The sequence below is a fragment of the Labrus bergylta genome, chromosome 4 (assembly GCF_963930695.1).
Source record: "Labrus bergylta chromosome 4, fLabBer1.1, whole genome shotgun sequence".
Lineage (NCBI taxonomy): Eukaryota > Metazoa > Chordata > Actinopteri > Labriformes > Labridae > Labrus > Labrus bergylta.
Window position 1 is genome coordinate 30959183 of NC_089198.1, and position 20569 is coordinate 30979751.

General features: G+C 40.4%; 1 protein-coding gene across 6 annotated transcripts in view; it reads right to left on the reverse strand.

The window, feature by feature from the left end:
* The window catches only part of astn1 (astrotactin 1), a 415934-nt gene that overhangs the window by 302452 nt on the left and 92913 nt on the right, over window positions 1-20569 (reverse strand). For 2 of the 6 annotated variants that reach the window (XM_065954365.1, XM_065954367.1), the window contains exons 4-6: window positions 20308-20450; window positions 15291-15443; window positions 172-279 (exon numbers count right to left, since the gene is read on the reverse strand). In XM_065954365.1, coding sequence (XP_065810437.1) covers window positions 172-279; window positions 15291-15443; window positions 20308-20450 — 404 coding nt within the window. Of the gene's footprint in view, window positions 1-129; window positions 280-15290; window positions 15444-20307; window positions 20451-20569 lie in introns of all 6 variants that reach the window. The other 4 variants (XM_065954363.1, XM_020629148.3, XM_065954364.1 and 1 more) reach the window with 3 other exon arrangements.

A 20569-nucleotide genomic window follows, 5' to 3' on the forward strand; every position in this document is an offset into this window, starting at 1 on the left:
ACACACACAACACTGGAGCAATCCATCTGCTATTTGCACTGCAAAGGTTACTTGTCATGCGTCGTGGCGATGGTAATACCATCAGACGGCGGGAGAAAAACTGTCTGTAGGTGTGCGAGTCCTCCTTACCCCCTGAGCCCCACGCGCTGTTGGCATTACCATTTCTCATACCTCGACTCCGGCGGCGGCTGCGGTTTGGGTCGGTGTAAAAGGCCAAGTGAGGCTCGCTGTCTGCCTCCGTCCCAGAGTCCCCGTCTGGGTTCAAGAAAGTTGAACCCGCTGTTGAATTCACACAGAGAAAAAAAAAAAAAAAAAAAAACACCGACAATGAGGGGGTACAAAGAAGGAAAAGTTCTGGACCAACAGTGGAGGATTGGTCCTCCATTAGGGGAAGGGCAGCCATGGGCGGAGCAGCCAATGCTCGATGTAATGCAGAGGGATTCTATCCGATCCATAACTGAAGTGTTCACTAATGAGAAAAACTTGAATGTGTTGTAATGAACATGGTTTCATTTGACAGTCTGCATCTCATTTCACTATTCCAGATACCACGCCTCACATGAGTGAAGGGCAGGACGTATTTTAAAGCATTCCTCCATCAATAAATGAGATGCTTTTAAAAAAAAAAAATCAAGCATCATTGGCCAGAGCTGGGCTGTAATAATCCCGTCCAATCAGTCAGTAAGAATGAAATCACTGGATGGCTCGCCTACAGGCACAAATTTCTGCACATTCACTCATTGTGCATGAGCAAATCTTCCACTTTGTAAACCAGCCACACATGAAAAACAGAAGAGGTGATGCATGCACTCCTCTAGACGAGCACATTCTTAAATGTGAATGATGTCAAGTTCACATATTAGGGAAGTGGCTTTCACATTTTGTTCTTTTAAGAAGTAGCCACTCTTGCTTTTTACTTTTCAAATTGCCTACAAAGGCTTGAAAACCAAAAAGCTGCAAGGTCGTCCTAAGAAAAAAATAAAATGAAATGAAGTCTGACCAAACTTCTCGGCAGAAGTAGCTGCAGCTGTGTTACACAATGCTCATGAAGAAGAGTTTGACACATCTTTTGTAACTGATTGAGTTATTAAGTGAAGGGATGCATTGATCATGACTTTTCCTTTGAAGCATTCAGAAAAAACTTCATGGTTTTCTCTTGTAGACTGAACATTTCACAGTGAGTGTTGTTACTGAAAAATAATCCATAATAATAATATTGAAAGAGCAAGAAACCATTTACCAGGTACCATACATAAATTCAAATTTTTTTTGAAGGAGGAATGAAACTTGTAAGTCAAAAATGTATAAATCTTCATGGTACAAAGATAATTTACGACCATGTACTGACCTGAAATTGGATTTTAAAAAAATACAGATCCTCTTTAATAATGACTCAAAGGTTACTTCTTTTAATCACTGGTTTTGTTGGATCACTGGAGCAGTAAAGGAAATCCAATAAAAAGTTAAAGCCCTAAATCTGGTATTCAGTAAGTTATTAACAAATACTTTTCAAATCTAATGAATGGCAGAGGGAATGACCGGCCATCTTTTCATGTCTTGAACAAAATGTAGCTCATCTCAATGTGGAAAAAGTTCCTCTAAGACAGTTTTAAATGAATAGCAGGGGGCAGTGCATTTAGTGTGATCAGGTATTCTGATACAAAGGGGGACATCTGGGGGTTCAATGGAAATCTGGGAATCTGTTTGAAATGTGGATGACATGCATACCGTGTGTGAGATGGAAACATCAAGGTTATATGAACATGGAACCACATTCAACTCAAACTGTGGCTGTGGTCTATTGGTGGACATTAAACACATGACTCTTGTTTGTGTGTGTGTGTGTGTGTCTGTGTGTGTGTGTGTGTGTGTGTGTGTTTGTATTTGTGTTACCAGGAAAAATGCCAACCTACAAAAAAATGGAATGCGAAAAAAAGGAACAGAATTCATGTTTAAACATGAAGTATGGCATCCCTTTCATTCGGTTGATATGTACATCATGTGTATATTCAACCTGCCAGGGACCTTTGGCTTTGATCTGTCAGATTTACATGTTCATGTACTTTAAAGGCACACTATGTAAATTCAGCCACCAGGGTGCTCTCAATCAAAACAACAACAAAAGATGGCAGGGGCTCATGGGTTAGATTTTTCTCTGCTACCCTCACCCCCTCATCCCCGATGAAAACTAACCCTGAGTTGACCGTAGTCAAGACAACATGTCAGTACCATCCTGAAGAAGAGAATAGTCTTTATCACAGCAGCACATACAGCAATAGTACGGCAGCTTTCAGTAGCAGATCACACTTCCTTATGTAGCACTATTTGACGTTTGGTTGCGGCGGCCACAACAAGACACGTCCCGTTACAACTACCGCGGCATGGAGGGAGTAAGTGGAAGTTGGGAGCTGGTGTGTAGAGTTCAGCTGTTTCTACAGGTATATTCCTCTAAAGTTGATTTGGTTCCTTATTTCTTTGATGTATTTTATACCTGTTGTGTGGAAAGTCTGTCTGTTCTCATTGAATTGTACTGTTGCTAATAAAAAAAAGTGCAATCACGCCTCTAGTAACAGTGTCCCTGAGCCTCTGTGCAAAACACAAATAAGATGAGGGCCAAGATGGAGACTGACTTCACTCCTTTTTAGAAAGGCATTACTCACTGGTGATTGGATATAATTCATATCTGCTATATTAATGTTTTCAATGTCACATACAACGCCTTTAATGTGCTCTGTCCCCATTTAAAAGGAAAGAATAAAAATATATTTTTCCTTCATCCATTTTGCTATTAGACACTAAATGTCTGTCTGTCTACAATGTAAGAAAAGGAAAAACCAGCAGAGGAAGGCCCCTCTGACGTCTGCCGTCTTAAGTTTACATTAAGATCTTAAGCATGAGCACAGATGTAAACACAAGTAATAAAAAAACTGTTTGTTAAAAACAAAATCCCTTTACACTACAACATTTATTAAATGCATTTCAGCAAGGGTGTATCTTTTAAGAGGCATTAGCTATATTTAGAGGGCATGTATTGAAGCTTGTCTTACAAGTGTTCGTGGATTGTGAATAACAAAGTGAGGGGGAAAATCCATCAAAGCAGCAAAGATTTGCTGGCTCGGCGGGATGCATGTGAACTGAACTCAAATTCACGCTAACGCTGCTCAGTGACAAGAGCTTTAAAAATCCCCAACCAAGACGCAGTGTTTGATTAAACTGGAGAGGATCCCTCAGCAAAAAAAAAAAAAAAATGGGAGAATGAAAACACAGTTGGCAGCAATGTCAATGTGACAAACCGGGAAGGACTTTTTTTCATGACAGCAGCTTCATCAGCTTTTCATATTGTTGGTTTCAGAACAATACACACTGAAGATATGAATATGTTGTGTAAATAATATTGGCAGCCATGACTATCTGACAGCACAGACGTTGGTGTTGCTTTACTTCACAAGTGGGAAGGCTTTTTATTTTTTTTTGATGACACCATTGTTTCCGCATTTCACATGGCTGATTTAATAATAAAGCAATATTCACTGCACAATTTCCCCCCAGAAATGTTCACTGGCAGGGAACAAAATCTGCAGCAACAGAAGTCAGTGTGCAAGAGAAACTCCGAAATAAGGACAAATTAGATCCCCCCGTGCAGAAGAGAGGGGAACTGAGCCACTTCTTCAAACATCATGCACGCACATCCTAACTACATGTGACAGAAAGACAAAAAAAGTAGGTGTCTAGTGCCTTTAATTAAACAATTGGAATACAAGTGTATTTCCTCTTATTTTGATTTGTGACTGTTACAGTAAATCGTTGCCCACAGCTCTAATGACAGTGTTTTGTTCTGTTTTATTTACGAATGGAAAACAAAAGAAGCCAATGCAGGACTGTAAAAATTGCAGTTCCTTGAGTGTCCACTTGAGGCTTGCCTGCGAAAGCAAAGGACTCCCCATTGGATCCCATATTAAAATGCCAATTTTTACATCCATCCATCAATTCTACAATTCACAGAGCAAACGCTTTTATCCAAAGTGACGTACGTCAGAGAGTAAGTACACCACTAATCCATTCATACACCGCCACTGAAGAAGCAGCGGGAGCAATGCAGGGTTAAGTGTCTTGCCCAAGGAGACATCAGACATGTTGCTCAGCTGGGGATCGAACCCTCGACCTTTTGGCTGTCATTGGGTGAGATGCGGGGTACACCCTGGACTGTTCGGCAGTCAGTCAATCAAAGGGCTGACATATAGAGACAGACAACCAGCCACACTTCACACCTACGGCCAATTTGGAGTCACCAGTTGACCTAACGAGCATGTCTTTGGACTGTGGGAGGAACACGGAGTACCTGGAGAGAACCAACACATGCATGGGGAGGCTCCTGTCAGGCGGAGATTCGTATCAGGAACCTCCTCACTGTGAGACAACAGCGCTCACCACTGCAGCCCATTTTTAGAGCACAATCAACAGTGTGGTACAAAAAACCAACATGGTATCAATTGGCCTTTTCTCCATTAGTACACGCTGCAATTACTCAGCAGACTTGGTTTTACTAACCGTCAAGTCATTTATAAGTTTGCATGAGGTGCATAGCTGTTTTTAGCTGTCAATACGGTGTGGCTCCACCTCATTGCCTGTTTCTAGACTTAACAAAAGACAGAATATCCAACCACCATTGATGACGCCTGTTCAGAAACCAAAGAGGGATTTCACTGACAGCACATCTGTCATGTATTGATGTGGAGTATTTATGATCTGGTAAATGAATAAAGAGGGGGGGTTCATAGGAAGCAAGACATGACATAGGAAGTAACGACTCAGACTCCTTTAAAATATTTTCCCCGGTGAGTGCCAAATCCAACAATAAAAACAAAGCTTTAGAAAGAAGCTGAACTATTTTTAATGCCGGACTATGCGTACTTATACAATGTTTTATGAGCAATGTAGTTTTAGAGGCAAAATTGGAAAACATTTGCTGAGCGTTGAATAGTTATTATGCCATTGAAAGCATGAAAGATATGTCCTGATTCAGGGTCAACAGATTCAGAGAAGGGAGCCTGTGAAGCTTTTAGAGGAACAAAATAACGTTGGCTAAACCTGCCGTGCTTTTGTGGATGAGATTCTCCGGCATTATAGAGAAAAATACAGTTATACAGTTATGTCCTGGATTTAGACACAGATTCTTTAACAGTGTGTATTTTTTTAGACTGAGTCAGTCCAGTGAGAGTATGGACTCATTTGCAGGAATTAATTAAGCTAAAGCAGCAGAAATAAAGAGCAGGAACAGACTGTAAGTAACTGTCACTTCCAGGCCAGATAGATGACAGCAGAACAGAAACCATTTATAAAAAGGCACCCCCACGCCACAGTTTTGGACGCCCCTTGGTTTGCCAGGCAAACAGCACACCAACAGGTGTTGCAGTGATGGAAGCAGGCAAGAGAAGTGGTTCAGATAGAAGTGATTGTACCCGACCTAGAAAGCCTCTGCATGTTTCTAATAAGCTCCACGAGCAGAAACGTGCTCAAACTAGGATCAATATTGGAGATGCTTTTGAAAAATGGAGAGAGGTTAGAACACAGAAAGGTTTACAGACCCATGCAGAGCTGGATAAACACTGAAGCTTCAGTCAAAATTCAAAAGTCAAAAGGATGTGTGACAAGCCTAGAATATAAACACACTAAATGTTGATTGACATAAGTTACCAGGGGTTTGGGGGAAAAAATCAGAATCTCAGTTATTCATTTCTGAATCAATTTACTGCGACCTGACATCAAGTGAGCCGAAGAAACTGCAGGGATGGATGGATAGGCTTTGGATAGTTCAAGGTACCAAGCTACCTCCTGACATAACCGACATCTGTATGCATGTATGCATCAAACTCCAGTCTCCTGGCTTTGACTTTCCCTTCCATCTACCAACACATCAACCAAAAGAGAAACTTTGTGCTCCATATTTATCAGCTGAGCTCAGACCTCCTAAACAACAATACCACTGAACAAGGTGTTTTTGATGCCTTGGAAGGTTTAAAAATATTTTTATGTAATTAAACAGAACATTCAATAGCCTATATATTTCCTGAAACTTTTAATCAACTGAAAAAAGAGAACTTCAGCTTTAAAGCCGAGTTCTGCCGATCCCAACCAGCTGTTATTTGGGTGAAATTTTAAAATCTAACAACCACATAAAAATGACGCTTTTAAGAGGCTCTCCAAGTACATGTACAGAGAAGTGCTGTCAAGGACGGCTTTGAGGCTGCACAGGCTTCACAGAGGAGAGCCGACAAAAGAAGTGTTGGCTGTAGTTTAACAGTGCTGCACAGAAATACCTTAAAGTGGGTCAAAGTGCAAACAGCATGTGTCTGCCTGTGATGTACAAGAAGAAGAGTATTATGGGAAGCACTTAATAGAAAATGTACCTTACAGCTACGAAGGTGAGTGCAAGTTGACCCTTCAGAGAGTTCTGCAGCATGAATATATTCAGATAACATTTGTGCTGCTAGATAAAAGTTGACATTTTTAAATAGCTCAAACAGCTACGATAACTAATCTGTTGGATTCAAGGTTTTTAAAATGTCCAATTAGAGGAAAGTATTGTTTTAAATACTTCCCCAAAAACAAGTCTGTGGTGTCACGGGTTCAGCATGGTGCTTACGATGAGTTCAGTTTGATCACAGAGGCATGGCGTTGAAATATAATGGGGGAATCCTTGCCCGGCTTTGTGAGGAGAAAACAGCTTTTCCTGCTGAATTAGGACTAAATCTAACACAACAGGTATTCACCAGCGTTCTTCATAAAACACGAGCCAAAAGGTGCTGCAGCTTTTAAAAAACAAAGCAGCCCCCTTAGCAGGACATCAATCCACAACCCAGCATGCAGAGCAAGCAAAGTACCGCTAATAAAAAAGAAAACAAAAAAGAGCGCACTACAGAGCATGGGTATTACACGCATTAAAAAGTGTGAGGGAGGATTTTATTTAGGGGGTTCTGGGGGAGGATTTAATTAAGGGGGTCTGGGGGTCCTCGAGTAGATGTCATTTCCTGCATTCTGATGCATTTTAAGACCTTTTGATACATTTTTCTGGCTTAAGCATTTAACATTTCATAATTTTATTTGAATAAAAGTGGATGCCCACTGTCAAGTCATATTAGAAAATATTAAAAAGCAGTCGCTTTTAGTGACATAATTCTAAGAAAATTCTTAGAATCAGGACATTTCCTAAGAATTTTCCCTCAAAGTTAAGACTATATCTTTGTAAAGATTAAAGTTCTTCACAAAGTGTCTTAGCCCTTAAGAGAGCTCCTGAGGTGTAAAACTGATAGGAGTAGCGAGGAGGACTTTGTGGAGGAAACGTCCGAAAAAATCCTATTTAAATTCAATAATTTAGACGTTATTATTCCACTCCATCTGTTTCTTTTACTGCCGTTTCTCATGAATCATCTTCTCATCCTTCTTTGTGATGGTGATTCTTTACAGTTATTCAACTCTTAACTTCGATGCTTTAGTAGATGTGGATTTAAACATCTGTTTTAATGAAGCTATGCCTATTATTGTATGCAAATATTTACATCCTTCCTGCTGGAGCAATCCTCAGTGTAATATTAGTTGCATGTATCTGTTTCTGTAATTTTCTCCTGAACAAAACCCTCCCAACACAGGACGGACAAGTACATTCTGATCAGATTCTGAATAACCCCCCCCCCGCGCCCCCACATCCAATACCTCGCTGTTCAGACTCGGGTCACATTGAAAAAGATCCTACTTGTTTTTCATTTATGACCACATATATGAAAGTGACCCAAAAAGATCTCATTCCATTTGAGTTGTGATGTTCATTCTGTCGTAACATTTTTAGATCTAGGTCACATATTATATGTGCAAAAAAAAATCTAACCTGGGTCACTTTGACCTGTAGTGCAAATGTAGCCCAATAGAACCCAACCATTATCAAAAATGAAACAATTGTTCATTGAATAGGAAAAAGCACCGGAGAGAAGCAAACGCTCATTCAAAAGGTTGGAGGGAGAAAAAATGAAACAGTCCTTCAGAGGATATCATTATCTACAGTTCTCAACTCAGAAATAAATGTGATATGAATCAGAGCAGGAGTCTTTAAATGACTCATTTTTATTTGATAAGAACTCCAGTGATTCTCATCTATATGTTCAAGGGCAAGCAGAGACAGCTCATAGCTAAGACAATTTTGAACTGAAATTTGGCCGTAACAGTCTGAACCCGACTACAATGGTAAATACTGTAGCAGCGATGTCATCTGTCCTTGGCCTCCAAACCTTGGCCTGTGTTGTTTTCAACTTTGAGATTCAGTGTTAGATTTTCTAGTACTGATAACCTGTTTTTGCTTAAATCTTTCATTTTTTGGAAGCAGTAGAACAGCAGAACATCAGTTTTCTGGTTAGGTTAGGGACTTTCTTGTCTTTTCGTTTACCTTGTGTGTTCAGATAAGCTAGTGTCATAAAAGGAGGTCATTGGTTCTTGTCTCTTAATTGTGCTTTTGTTCACCCCGAGACAATTTTGCCTCAGTTGTGATGTTTCATTTTCTTTGTTTGTAATAAATCACTGTTGTTGAAATTCTATAATTTAGTCCATCATTTGGTTTAAGGGACCAGGGAGGAAACATTTCTCTTCTTATGTTATGTTACAGACCTACTGCCCCCCCCCCCCAAACGATTGTGTAACACCCTAAACAAACGCTCCCTGTTTGTTTCATCAGCCTAACAGCCTGTCTTTTTGTAGATTTCAGAAAATTTGTCATTCACATAAATATTTCTACTTTGTGTTGGTGATGTTGAAGTGTTTTGTTGCGGGTAACTTACACTATTACTGAAATCATTCAGCTTTTTGTATTACTACTCATTTTCAAACAATATATAATGAATAACTTTTCCTTTTCTTTGCTGAAAACCGATCTTATCCAGGACAAAATCAGTGATTTGATCTGAACCGTAAGATTTAAGATCCATTATTCCCCTACGGCAGCGCTGAGCACTGCACCACAGTGACCCCCACAAACCACTGCAGGTTAGATTAACATAAAATATTGATCAAAATAACTAGTAGTGTAGTTTAAAAAGGACACAAGTTGACTAATTTTGATCCCACAATTTGGTGGTGGCAGAAGCTCACCCCGTAGGGACTGGGTAACTGAGGGTCGCCGGTTCAGGTCCGGATGCAGACCATAATAATAATGTTAGTCGAACCCCGAACCGCTCTGGTGCGCTCCCTGCGTAGCAGCCCGACTCTGACATCTCTCCACTAATACATGTCTGTTTGTGCATGTGTGATTCAGGCCTATGTGTTTGAGAAGCATGTCTCTCAACAACAGAATATAAAACTTCCCTCAGAGATTAACGAAAGATGTAAGAATGTAGGAGTCTAAAAGTACACCCTTAAAAAGCACAGTGCAAAGATAAAGCCTGTTGATTCCCAACAAATTTATGATGATGCGTATGCAGAAATAAAATAACTCTACTCGATCATTGACCTTGTCCAAAAATTCATACATCATTAACTCAATTAAGACCACAACTAATAAGTATTGAATGATACACCTGTTCAGCAGTAACAATCATGAAATATTGATTAGGGTCTTCAGGCCTGAGGGCCACTTCATTCGATCTCTGTGACATCCCTCTCTCCCAGTCGGCAACTTTGCTTCTTCATTTGCTTTCGAGGTAACTCTGGAGTCCATTAACTGTGCATCTTCAGCAAAGAGGGAAAGAGTCATTACCTCACCTGCATCCTCCTCCTCAAACACGCAGACACACATAGAAGTTGTCCTGGGAGAACTAACAGTAACTCCGTCTGTGCATGTTTTATGACAAAGATGAAAATAGTTGACTGGAAACTCCAACAACAGAGACTCAGATCTGCAAGGAGCAGATCTAATTGCCTGCTTAGACAGACTCATTCCTATGCAGCTGGCTTCGGAGAATACTAACCTGCGTCTAGAAGCTCTGATATTTCAAAAGCAAGTATATACGCGTCTGTGTGTGTGTGTGTGTCTGTTAGATAAGTGCATCAGGCAATGAATCCTTCTATGTTCATATACCAAAGATATAACGTTGATAATGACTGTGCAGGGAATTTAACTTCCTATTCTTCATCGCTGACGACAATGTAAAAAAAGAATCACAATTTATTTCACTGAATTAATAAATTGGCACCTTTCCTTTATTGTTTATTTTCTGAGTGTGAAGCTGCAGCATCAGTAGATCAAGAGTCTTCTCAAACTTTTACCCTTTTTTTAAAGAAACAGAATGATGAAGAGAATCAGAGTCTCTTCAGTGTTTACTTTGTGAATGTTATAAATAACTGTAAAAGACAGGTTCCTCAGATATGTCTGTAGGAAAATGTTACATTTAAGGCAAACAGAGATAAACAAGTTCTGATCACACAGTGTGTGATCATGCATCGTTTTCACTGTGAGGGTTTCACAATGAGCAAACTGTGTCCAAGCACATTTTGCAACCTTAAGTCCATCTCTTGAAATTGTAAGTTAACCAGCAAAGTATCCCTTACACCTTACAGGTTGTCAAACTTTCACAATGAGCACCACCTCAGAAAACATTTGGCTCCCCAAGTGCTGCCATTATGACCAATGTTGAAATATGGTAGCAAAGGGCTTTTTAACTACATGTTCTGTATACACTGGAGGCAATTGTATTCCTGATCTGAATATTATTCACTATTGACTGCCATTATTGACCGCACACCACGCACTGCAACCAGGGCTCATTCTCTCTGCCACTCCAAAAAAGAAACTTGATGTAACTCAAGTCATACTTCCTGTTTTGTTTCGTCTGGTGCTTGGGGGTGCCAAAGCTTCACTGGCACTGCTAATGTCACCACTTGCAGATTAAATCAGATCAGGCTTTCACACTTGCAGAAAAGTCCTGAAAAACTCCTGATATTTGCTACGCTAACAGCTGTATTGGTCACTCAACCTTCACCCTGAGGTTCTCCTGCCAGACTCCTAGTATTTTTTTCCACAGAGAGTCCGAGTGAGCTGATGTGAGAAAACCGCAGGATATTCTCTGGAGAATTCACCTCTAGCCAATAGGAGGGGCAAGTGATTTGTTGATAGTGGGGTTCTGTTGAACTACACATAGCATCGATATAAGGGCAAATATTCTCATTATAGCATTGTATCTCTTAAGAGGTGAGGTCCTTTGTATAAACCTGTTGGCTTCTTGACCTATCCAGACACACCTTATATATTTTTGTTAATCCTATTTGATGTATTCTTATATGTGTGCTAATAAATAAATACTTCTATGTGTGCTAATAAATAAATACATTAAATTAAATTAAAATAAATAAATATAGCAGACTCTGTTGCTTCATCCGCTACTTCTGCATAGTTTTTTTATGTCTCTTCTTACCTCAGGAGACCCCCTGCAGGGATAGTCTCCCGCTGTGAGGAGCATATGAAAACAACCAGATCAGCAGCATATGTGAAGTTATTTAGATATTTCGAGGAGTGCATATGTGAAAACGGCAAAGTGTTATCTAAGAAGTAGCCCTTGTAGAGTACCACAGTCTGAGAATGAATGGCCTAGAGGGTTTGCTGATCCTTTTCACTTAACTAATCTCCAACAACCACGTGGTAAAACCCAACACTATTACCACATGGACCAGGAACATACATAGTCTACCTTGTAACCTTGCATTCACATACGTGATGAGGGCACACTAAGATCATTTCCCGACTAAAGTAAGACATTTAATTCCAGACCATACTGCTCCATAGCAACCTGATACCTATGAAAGTGCCAAGAGGAGTTTTGTTAAATGCAAAACGTTCATCTCTTAATATTGTCAAGTCACGACAGGGGTTGTAACAGAACAAAGCAATCATAAAGGTGTTTGCCGTTTGCTTTTTGACTGTGCCAAAATTTCTGTCTAAAAACATGGCCTGAGACTGCTCGACTCTTTCATCAATTTGTCATAAAGTCTCACCGACCAGCTGAAAATATCTCTTTCTGTTGCTTTTTAATGAGTCCGTGCTGCAGGATCCTCCAGGCACAGACATTTTTACATTCCAACACTGGCATTTGGAGCTGCCAACAGAGCCAGGCCTCTCTGGGTTGTCTGTGTTGGGCACTCTCTCTCGCTCATCATTTTTCCTCACACTGTTTTACTGATAAAAGGCTTTCCTTGAATGTTGTTGTTTTTTTGACTGATTTAAGCTCTCAAAGCTGCTGTGGGGGCCTGCAGGTGTACACCAAACCAGTCAAGGTCAGACAGGAACAAAGAAAGAAACAAAAAGGTCTTATTTAAATATCCCAAGAGTCATGTTGGGTTTCCATGAGTCATGAATGAAACATGATTGAAATGGATACACGGGAGAAGAATACATGAGAAGTGGCTTTGATATGAGACATGGATGAATTCTCTTCTTGCAGTCCTTTGTGGGAGCTTTACAATTCCATTTATTTCAAACTGTGAGAGAAGCCCTCTGACTGACTGTGGGCTCACTGTTCTTCTACTTCCTGCCAAAAACAAAGTTTGTTTCTGGAGTGTCTCCACTTCGACTGACTCCACAAAATTGTTTTTAATTGGGGCTGAGAATAAAGCATCTGCGCAGCCAAGTGTGGAGGAAAGTGAATTATGGTCCGAGGTCAACTGAACATTTCCAAAATGACATTTTGAAAATGTCACTGCCTTCTTTTTTTTCTTTTTTTTCTTCTCTTGTTTATCATAATGGAATAATGTCTCTCCATTTCTTCAGCTGTAACCTCCTCCTCGTTTTTCTGTATTCCTCAACCTCCTGTCATACTGGATGCAACACCTACGCTACCACGGCTCGTGCAGGCAGAGGTGAACGGACGAGAGATGAGACATGAGGATGACGACAGCGATGTGTGCAAATAAATCACTCACAGAAAGCACTCAAGAATAATATCAAGGGGAACATGGAGAGAAAGACGCTTTGGTTTATGATAACTATAGAGCCCCGTTTCCACCAAGAGGTCAAGTTTGGTTCAGTACAGTTTGGTACGGTTAATCCTGATCTTGCTTGCGTTTCCACAACCAACCATACAGCACTAAATCACAGCGGTGGGACATAGTGTAAACGGCCAATAAATTCAACAAAGAAGAAGAATGTAAACACAGATCAATGATTCCTAGGAAGGTCTGCGTGCGCTCTCTCTCTCTCTCTTGGTTCCCGTCTCTTCCTGCACAGAGCCATTGCTCTCTCTCCCCTGCTCTCACTCGCTCTATTGTACACACAGCAATTTTTTTAATGAATGAAAAATTTATAAAAACAGGTCGGAAATATACTCGGGCGGCCATAAATTTACCTCGGGCGGCCCGCCCAAGTATCGTCTATGTGTGGGAAACACATAGACACACACATGGACTCTCTCAAGATCCACGGGATATTTAAACATCGTGCGTTTCCTGTTTGTCCTTTATTACCGCTGTCACATAGTAAGTGACGATTCTTTCAACTAATCAACGGACTGCAGTGTGTCTAGCTCCACCCTTTAGAGTCAGATTGGTACGCTTGGCACTCCAACAGAAGGGTACCAAAAAAAGTGGGACCATTCCCAACTTTTGACAGTGGAAACATCAATAAAGGTGTACCGTACCATACAGAACTGAACCGGACCGCTTGGTGGAAACGTGACTGAAGGGACCACAATGAACGTAGAGATGTATATGTTCTCATTCACACCTCATGCATGGGAAACATTTCCATCAATGTATTGTTCAAAAGGCATTCATCTCTCAGGGTAACTCATCGATTATCCTCTGTTTCTTGCAGATAAAGCCTCACATTGTTCACAGAGTTATTGGCAAACAAGTTATTTGTGACCTTGTTGAGTTTTCAAAGGGTGCTCATGTTTTTGTTAATATCAAAGCTGTGTGTTGGCATTCATGGGCTCGCCATGTTTTCATCACCAGACAGAATTAATTGATTCATTGCGATCCTGCTGCTGAGTCACCTCATGACTCACATTCATGGCACATATTTCCGACATTCTTTTATATCACAAACAATTCGTGTCTGATTGAGCCGTAGCCTCTGAGTGGATTTTCAGAGGCATAGATGCAGCATGGGCACCAAAAAGTCAAACTGAAATTTTAATTTAGACTTAATGTCAGTATTAATTTCACCAATAAGACCAACAATATATATGAATATATCTGTGTGTCTGTGCAATGAAGATCAAATGTAAAACCTTCTAAAAAGTGCAACATCTGAGGCGATTGAAAAAGTGACCAGTTTACCTTCTCTCTCTTACACCTGACTTATGAAATGGATGTGGGAAGGTGTTTTTTTTTCTATTTTAAAACATTAAGAGCTAACATTATTTAAAAAGATGGTAAAAACACATGTTATGTGCAGTATCAGAGCGTGCAGCGTGAGGTTGTGCAGTCCGTTTCAAGACTACAGAGGCCGACTTCAAGTCTCCAAACAGCCGCAGCTCTCTCATTCTGCTAAAACTAAAAACACCCAGAGGCTAAAGACTAACAGGGTTACACAGAATGTGTTTTAGCCACATGTTTTTGGGTCGTCCATCTCTCTCAGCTGATGGAACGGACAGTCTTTGTTTTCAGTTAATACGGCAGTGAAAACAGGCTGCACGGATTAAACATTAAAGCTTTGGGTCACATTTAAAGGTCACATATCATTTTCCTTTACAACAAGTTTAAGTAAGTTTCAAAGGTCTACCAAAACATGTGTGTGAAGTTTCTTGCTCTAAATCCACTCTGATCCTGTATTTTATCATGTCTATAAACCCCTCTATTTCAGCCCTGCTCAGAACAGGCTGTTTTTGTGTCTGTACCTTTAAATATTTAAATGAGCTGTGTCTGATCATGCCCCCTCTCTGGAAGGGCTTGTGTGTCTCGGCCTTTCTCGCTCCATGTCCTATTGTAGCCAGGCGGACTGAGAGGGCAGAACAAACACCTAGCTGTGTAAAACAAGTGCGATTTAAAAGTAGCAAAGTAGGGAATCATCATTTAAAGATTAATCCCCAGATGACGACACATTGGTAGGTACGTAGTCCTGAGTAGAAAGTGTCTGAAAGTGTTTAAAACTTAATGCGAGAAGAATCTAAATTTCAGTTTGACCTTTTAGATGTCTTATTGGCCAACATGGCCAATCATTTTGGGATAAAACATGTTTTTTTTTGTAAAATTAAAACATTTGAGCCGTAGAATTCACTTTTTTTTGTTTTAACTGGATGTGTTGGAACTCACTGAGTGGTGACGATCTATTTGTCTTTATCTCTATCTGAAGGGCAGATCACTGGGAGGTGGTGACTCACCTCGGGTGTTGCTGGAGAGCCGTTTGCGTTGGCTGGTGGACGTGTTGTGCGGCAGCAGCGTGTTGGTATGCTGGTGGTTGCTGTCGATGGGGCTCGTGGCGATGATGTTATCCTTGTACTTGTTCATCAGAGCCAGCTTGGTGTTGTCACTCACTGTGGAGAAGGGGAGTATTCAGATGAGGATAGCTGGCAAATAAAAGCTCAGATGTAGTAGAAGCTCAAACTGAAATAAGAACGCAGCCATTTGGAAAAACAAAGTGTTGTTGTCTGAAGCCTTTATCAAACTTGCAGGATAATCGGGCCGATTTGAGGTCCGATTCCTCCTTCCCAACAAACGCGGGGTTGTTCCTGTTTCTCTGAACCGATTATTTTATCAGATTATTTTGTAGTGCGAGTGGTATAAAGATCCAAAATTAATCTTATTGTCCCCAATCTGCTCGGCGATTGTTGCGGATGCCCTGGTTTATCTCAAACATGTTTAATATTTAGAATTTAGAATCTTGACAATTGCATCACGAAAGAGTCTGGCAGAAGTTGTGTATGACTACAATAACCACGGGAGACGAGGGAGGAAAGTAATAAGTGGATAGTTGTGGCGACTGGCAGCAAGATGCAACCTGCACAGGTGCACAGGACAATCTGACCTCCAGCTCGCACTAAGGATTACACAACCCAGGTTGTCCATTTCTTTACCCAAAACTTGATTGATTGTTTTATGTTTTTTCCTCTCTGCACAAAGCATCATTATTACACATTTAACTGCCCGCTCCGTTGTTTACGTGCGGTCATGTGAGGCGGTGAGTTCCTTGGTCGGGCACGGTAATCTTAATGGAATCTTTTAATCTGTGATGTGCCAAGATGTCTTGACACATCTTGTTGTGTGAGCACGTTTGAGATTATGGAATTAAGAATATCTGTTAGCCAAAATCAAAATCTGGAAGGATTTTAAAAACTCCTGCCGTGTGAGCCTCGGCTTTAGCTGGATGTGAGAGGCTTTGAAAACCATAAAGCAGCAGTCAGCGATGCTAACAAACAGGTCTAACATCTGGCTTGTTATTGAGTGTTGGAAAAGTCAAACAGCTAATTTAAAGAGAGAAAAGCTGGCATGAAATGAAAACTCATTAAGGGAATATGCAGAAGGCATCAGAGGGTGAAATCATCTAAATGGGGAATGTTAAGAGACGAAGTTCCAGTACAACCATTAAAATAATATCATAATGGAAGATATTTTCTGAAGCAGCGTCCTCTGAGGAACAATTCACCTTAAAAAAAAAAAAGTACAATGATATAGTCAATTAGTCATACACATTCACATTCTTAGCCCAACTACCTGCAACACCTTTGGGATGGGATGTTTGTCTCCCGGTTGGAGCGTCTATTAAATCAGATTAAGATATCTGAAAACTGCTGGGTGGATACTGATGGTGTTTTTAATTCATGGTCCATAGAGGAGGAACCATACATGGAGTCGTCGTGTCAGAGAATTAATTGCTCTTAATTTTTTACACCCTGAAAATAGAAGATAAATAATCACTGTAATATTTCCTCATCGCTTAAAAATAATTTAAACTTTGTAATTTTTGCACCTTTCAGACATTTAAAGCATTTCCAGCAGCATTATTTTACTTATTAACTTGCATCTCATGTTTGGGAAAAAAACGAAGAACACAACATGTGGGCGTGCGGGTGGCAGAAGCAGTCTATAGGGACTTGGGTTGGGAACTGGAGGGTCGCTGGTTCAAGTCCTGGTGCGGACCACAATATGGAAGTTGGTCTGGTAGCTGGGGAGGTGCCAGGGCAAATCCCGCGCACTGCCAAGGTGCCCTTGAGCAAGGTACCGAACCCCCAACCGTGCTGGTGCGCTCCCTGTTAAGCAGTGTGTAGCAGCCCCACTCTGACATCTCTCCACTAATGCATGTCCACAGGTCCTGTTTGTGCATGTGTGTGATGTGGGCCTATGTGTGTGAGAAGCTTGTCCCTAAAAAAAATAACAACGGGCGTCAAACTCGAATTTCTCCACAGGGATTAATAAACTAAATTCAAATGAAAAAGAAAATCTAAAATCAAATGAAACCTTCGTAAAGGACCTGATGCATCATTTAATCAGTGCCGTAAATCTCGATTTTTACATGCACCTTTATTAACATGCAAAGTTTGTGTAAGTGTAGCTTTAAGGATTAACATGAAAAAGAAATGAATCCCATCTGTCAGGTTTACTGCATTATGCCAGTATATATAAGCAAAATAGATTTTACAAGTGGAAACAGGCGGGGAATGAGAACTACATAATATTACATTCATTCACTTGTTTATGTATTTATTAATTTTCCATTGTTTTCAGAGAAGAAAGGTCGGCTCAGCAAACATGTTTACTGAAATAAATACCGTTTCAGCCTTCATTCCCACTGCCATTCTCTGAGTGACCTCTGTAGTTGTTGCCATTGTTCAAAATACTTTGCATGGCCTGCTGCCTGCATGTTCATGTCTCCCTTTAACCATCTTCAATGCATACTGCACAGGATTACTGCGCTCCCTGCACCTCCGAGGTCGGCCTCTCACATTAACCGTCACCATCGCTGATCTCCTGACGAATCCAAGCAGCGAATCAGCTGCTGATTGAAATTCAGAGGATATATATACCTGCTTCTCATGGGAGTGGTGCTGCACTCCAACGTCCACTGATTAGGAAAATACAAATCTTTCTAGGAGAAATTCTTGGCAGAAACACAAACGGCTTTAGTTATTACAAGTGTGGGGGATGAAGTGTTTGAAAAAACAAGCTGTGGTTTTGATATGAATATCTGCTGTACTGTACTCTAAGATCTTAAATGTTCTTATATGGATTATGAACCTGTTACATAACACATTATATTGAAAGTTTGTTCTATTGTTGTTTCTCTTTAGTTATTCTAACTTTAACATTTAACATTTCTGCTGAAATATTTGCACCTATGTAAGAAAATCAACACATGTTCAAGTATTTAATTTCAACTTTAATTAGTGTTCTTTGGTTTCACGCTGATTTGCTCAATTATTGCAACAGTGTGAATATAATTAAATTGTTCCCTGCCGAGAAAATAATTCATCTTTTACACTTTTACTCTCTACAGTACTTGACAATTTAACCGTTTTGATGCTCTGTCTTATCAACATAATCACTCCTCCCCGTTCCATCACCATTACAGTCGCTAATGTTAACATTAGACCGATCAGCCTGTTAACACACTTAGCTGCTACTGCTAATAGTACACATACCTTTACCATTATGACTGACTTTGTTGCTTCAAATCTATCTCATTCATTGTTGTTGTTGCTCTGTTTGTCTCCATCCTTCTTCTTCCTGCATCTCCCTCTATCCCACTTTCAAATCCCGACACAGTTTTGTCAGATGTCTGTTCATCATGAAACTGGTTTCTGCCTCTTAAAGAAAGACAATGCGATTTTCAACCCATATCCTCTGAAAATAACTCTGTGAGTCATGACTGTCTACAATGGGTGTAACACCCGAGTCCCACTGTCTGTGATGCTTTCAGAGTCCTATCTTCAGTTTGTTGACATCGCCCCAACAGCTGGCCGGCTGACTCCTCCCCTCGAGTATAAAAAGTTGTTTAATTGAGGGACTAGAGAAAAGAAGAATAACATACTGTACTCACTGCTTAACTGTGTTTCTAGATCACGCTCATTTCAGGTAAATTTACATGCAGTGTGAAGATACCAGCATAATAAAGATCGCTAGCATTAGCATGCTAACACAACAATGCAGCGCAAGTTGTTTGGTTTCACGCTGGTGCTCAAGGGCGACATCTGCTGGATCAAAAAATCACATATTCTTACTTTAAAGGAAGTGTTCTCTTCCCACTGTAACTTTGCTAAATGCTGCTTATTGCTCATGATGGATTAAAGGCAGGGTTGGTAATTTTCTCCAGATTCCCTTTTTAAGATTTTTTTATCTTCAGGTCCAGACAGACTCAAGTGCCCTGAAAAAGGAACAAAGAAAATCCATCATCTGTATCAGTTTGTAAGTCTGTAAAAACTCTGACCAATGTCTGACACGAGGTACCAATCTGAAGAACCAATCAGACGCCTCCCTGTCTCCCTGCTTGTTCTCTACCCATTGTGTGCACTAGCTCACACTCAAAGCGTGTCACAGATGACAGAGTTTATACTGTGAGTTTCTTGTTTGCCGTTGTGAGTAGTAAAATAGTGTTTTTTTTTACATGTAATAGTTGAGTGTTTACTCACCGCTGAATGAGACATGAGACGACGTAGTTTCTACACAATGCAAGAGATGAGCTGAGGTCCACTTCTGGGGCAACAGCGGCCGTGCATGTAAGTGAGGGGGCGTGGCTTTAGAGGGAGCACAGAGGGGAGGGGGTGAGTGTAGACGGAGCACTGAGGGAATGCTACTTTCAAAATCATGCTAGTTTTTGAAAATGACCAACCCTTCCTTTAAGTTTGGATGTTTGTAGATAATATAACACAGAGTAAGTTATTTTACATTTGTTATGAGTTGGTAAAGATTGATTGATTGATGACTTGACATTCCTTTTGAAAAAAAAGCTGTATTATTGTCATCTGAACTGCATATATATGCATCCAGCAGACATAGAGCACTGTTAGCATTCATTAGCTCAAGGTGCTATCTGGCCTTGTGTGTAGGTTTAAACAGATACTTCCACAGCTGACAGTAGAGGATAATATCAGAGAAATTATGAATTATGTCCCATTTTTATATTTTTACATTATCTAGAGTGTTATCTCTGACTATACATCTTTGAATATTTCCCAGATAGATAACTCCATCCTCTGAGAATTGGAAAGTTTTTTTGTATACAACTTTAATAACAAAATGAAAAAAAGAAAACAACTATGAAATGGTTGTAATGGATAGAAAACTGATAAGATTCGACTGAGAAATTATCATCTTTTATCGTTTAACCATCATGGCTGAGACTGCTGACTGTTCACGCACACTCAACTAACAGTTTTTTTCCTGACTGAGCGTCAGTCAACGTACCGGGTGTGAGGTCCATGTTATTCTTGTCATTGCAGCCCTGAAGGGAGTCCAGTGTACGGGTGACTTGGCTGGCAAACTCCTCGCCACCATTCATACACTCGCGCTGCAGATGGTGACGCAGGTCAGTGATGTCGTACTCGTACCTGGGGGGATGAAGATGGGGGGATCAATTAATGTCACACCACTTGACTTATTTAGCTTAGAATGAATATTACAAGCGGCTAACATGCTTGATGATGCAGTGTAGATTTCAAATTTGTGA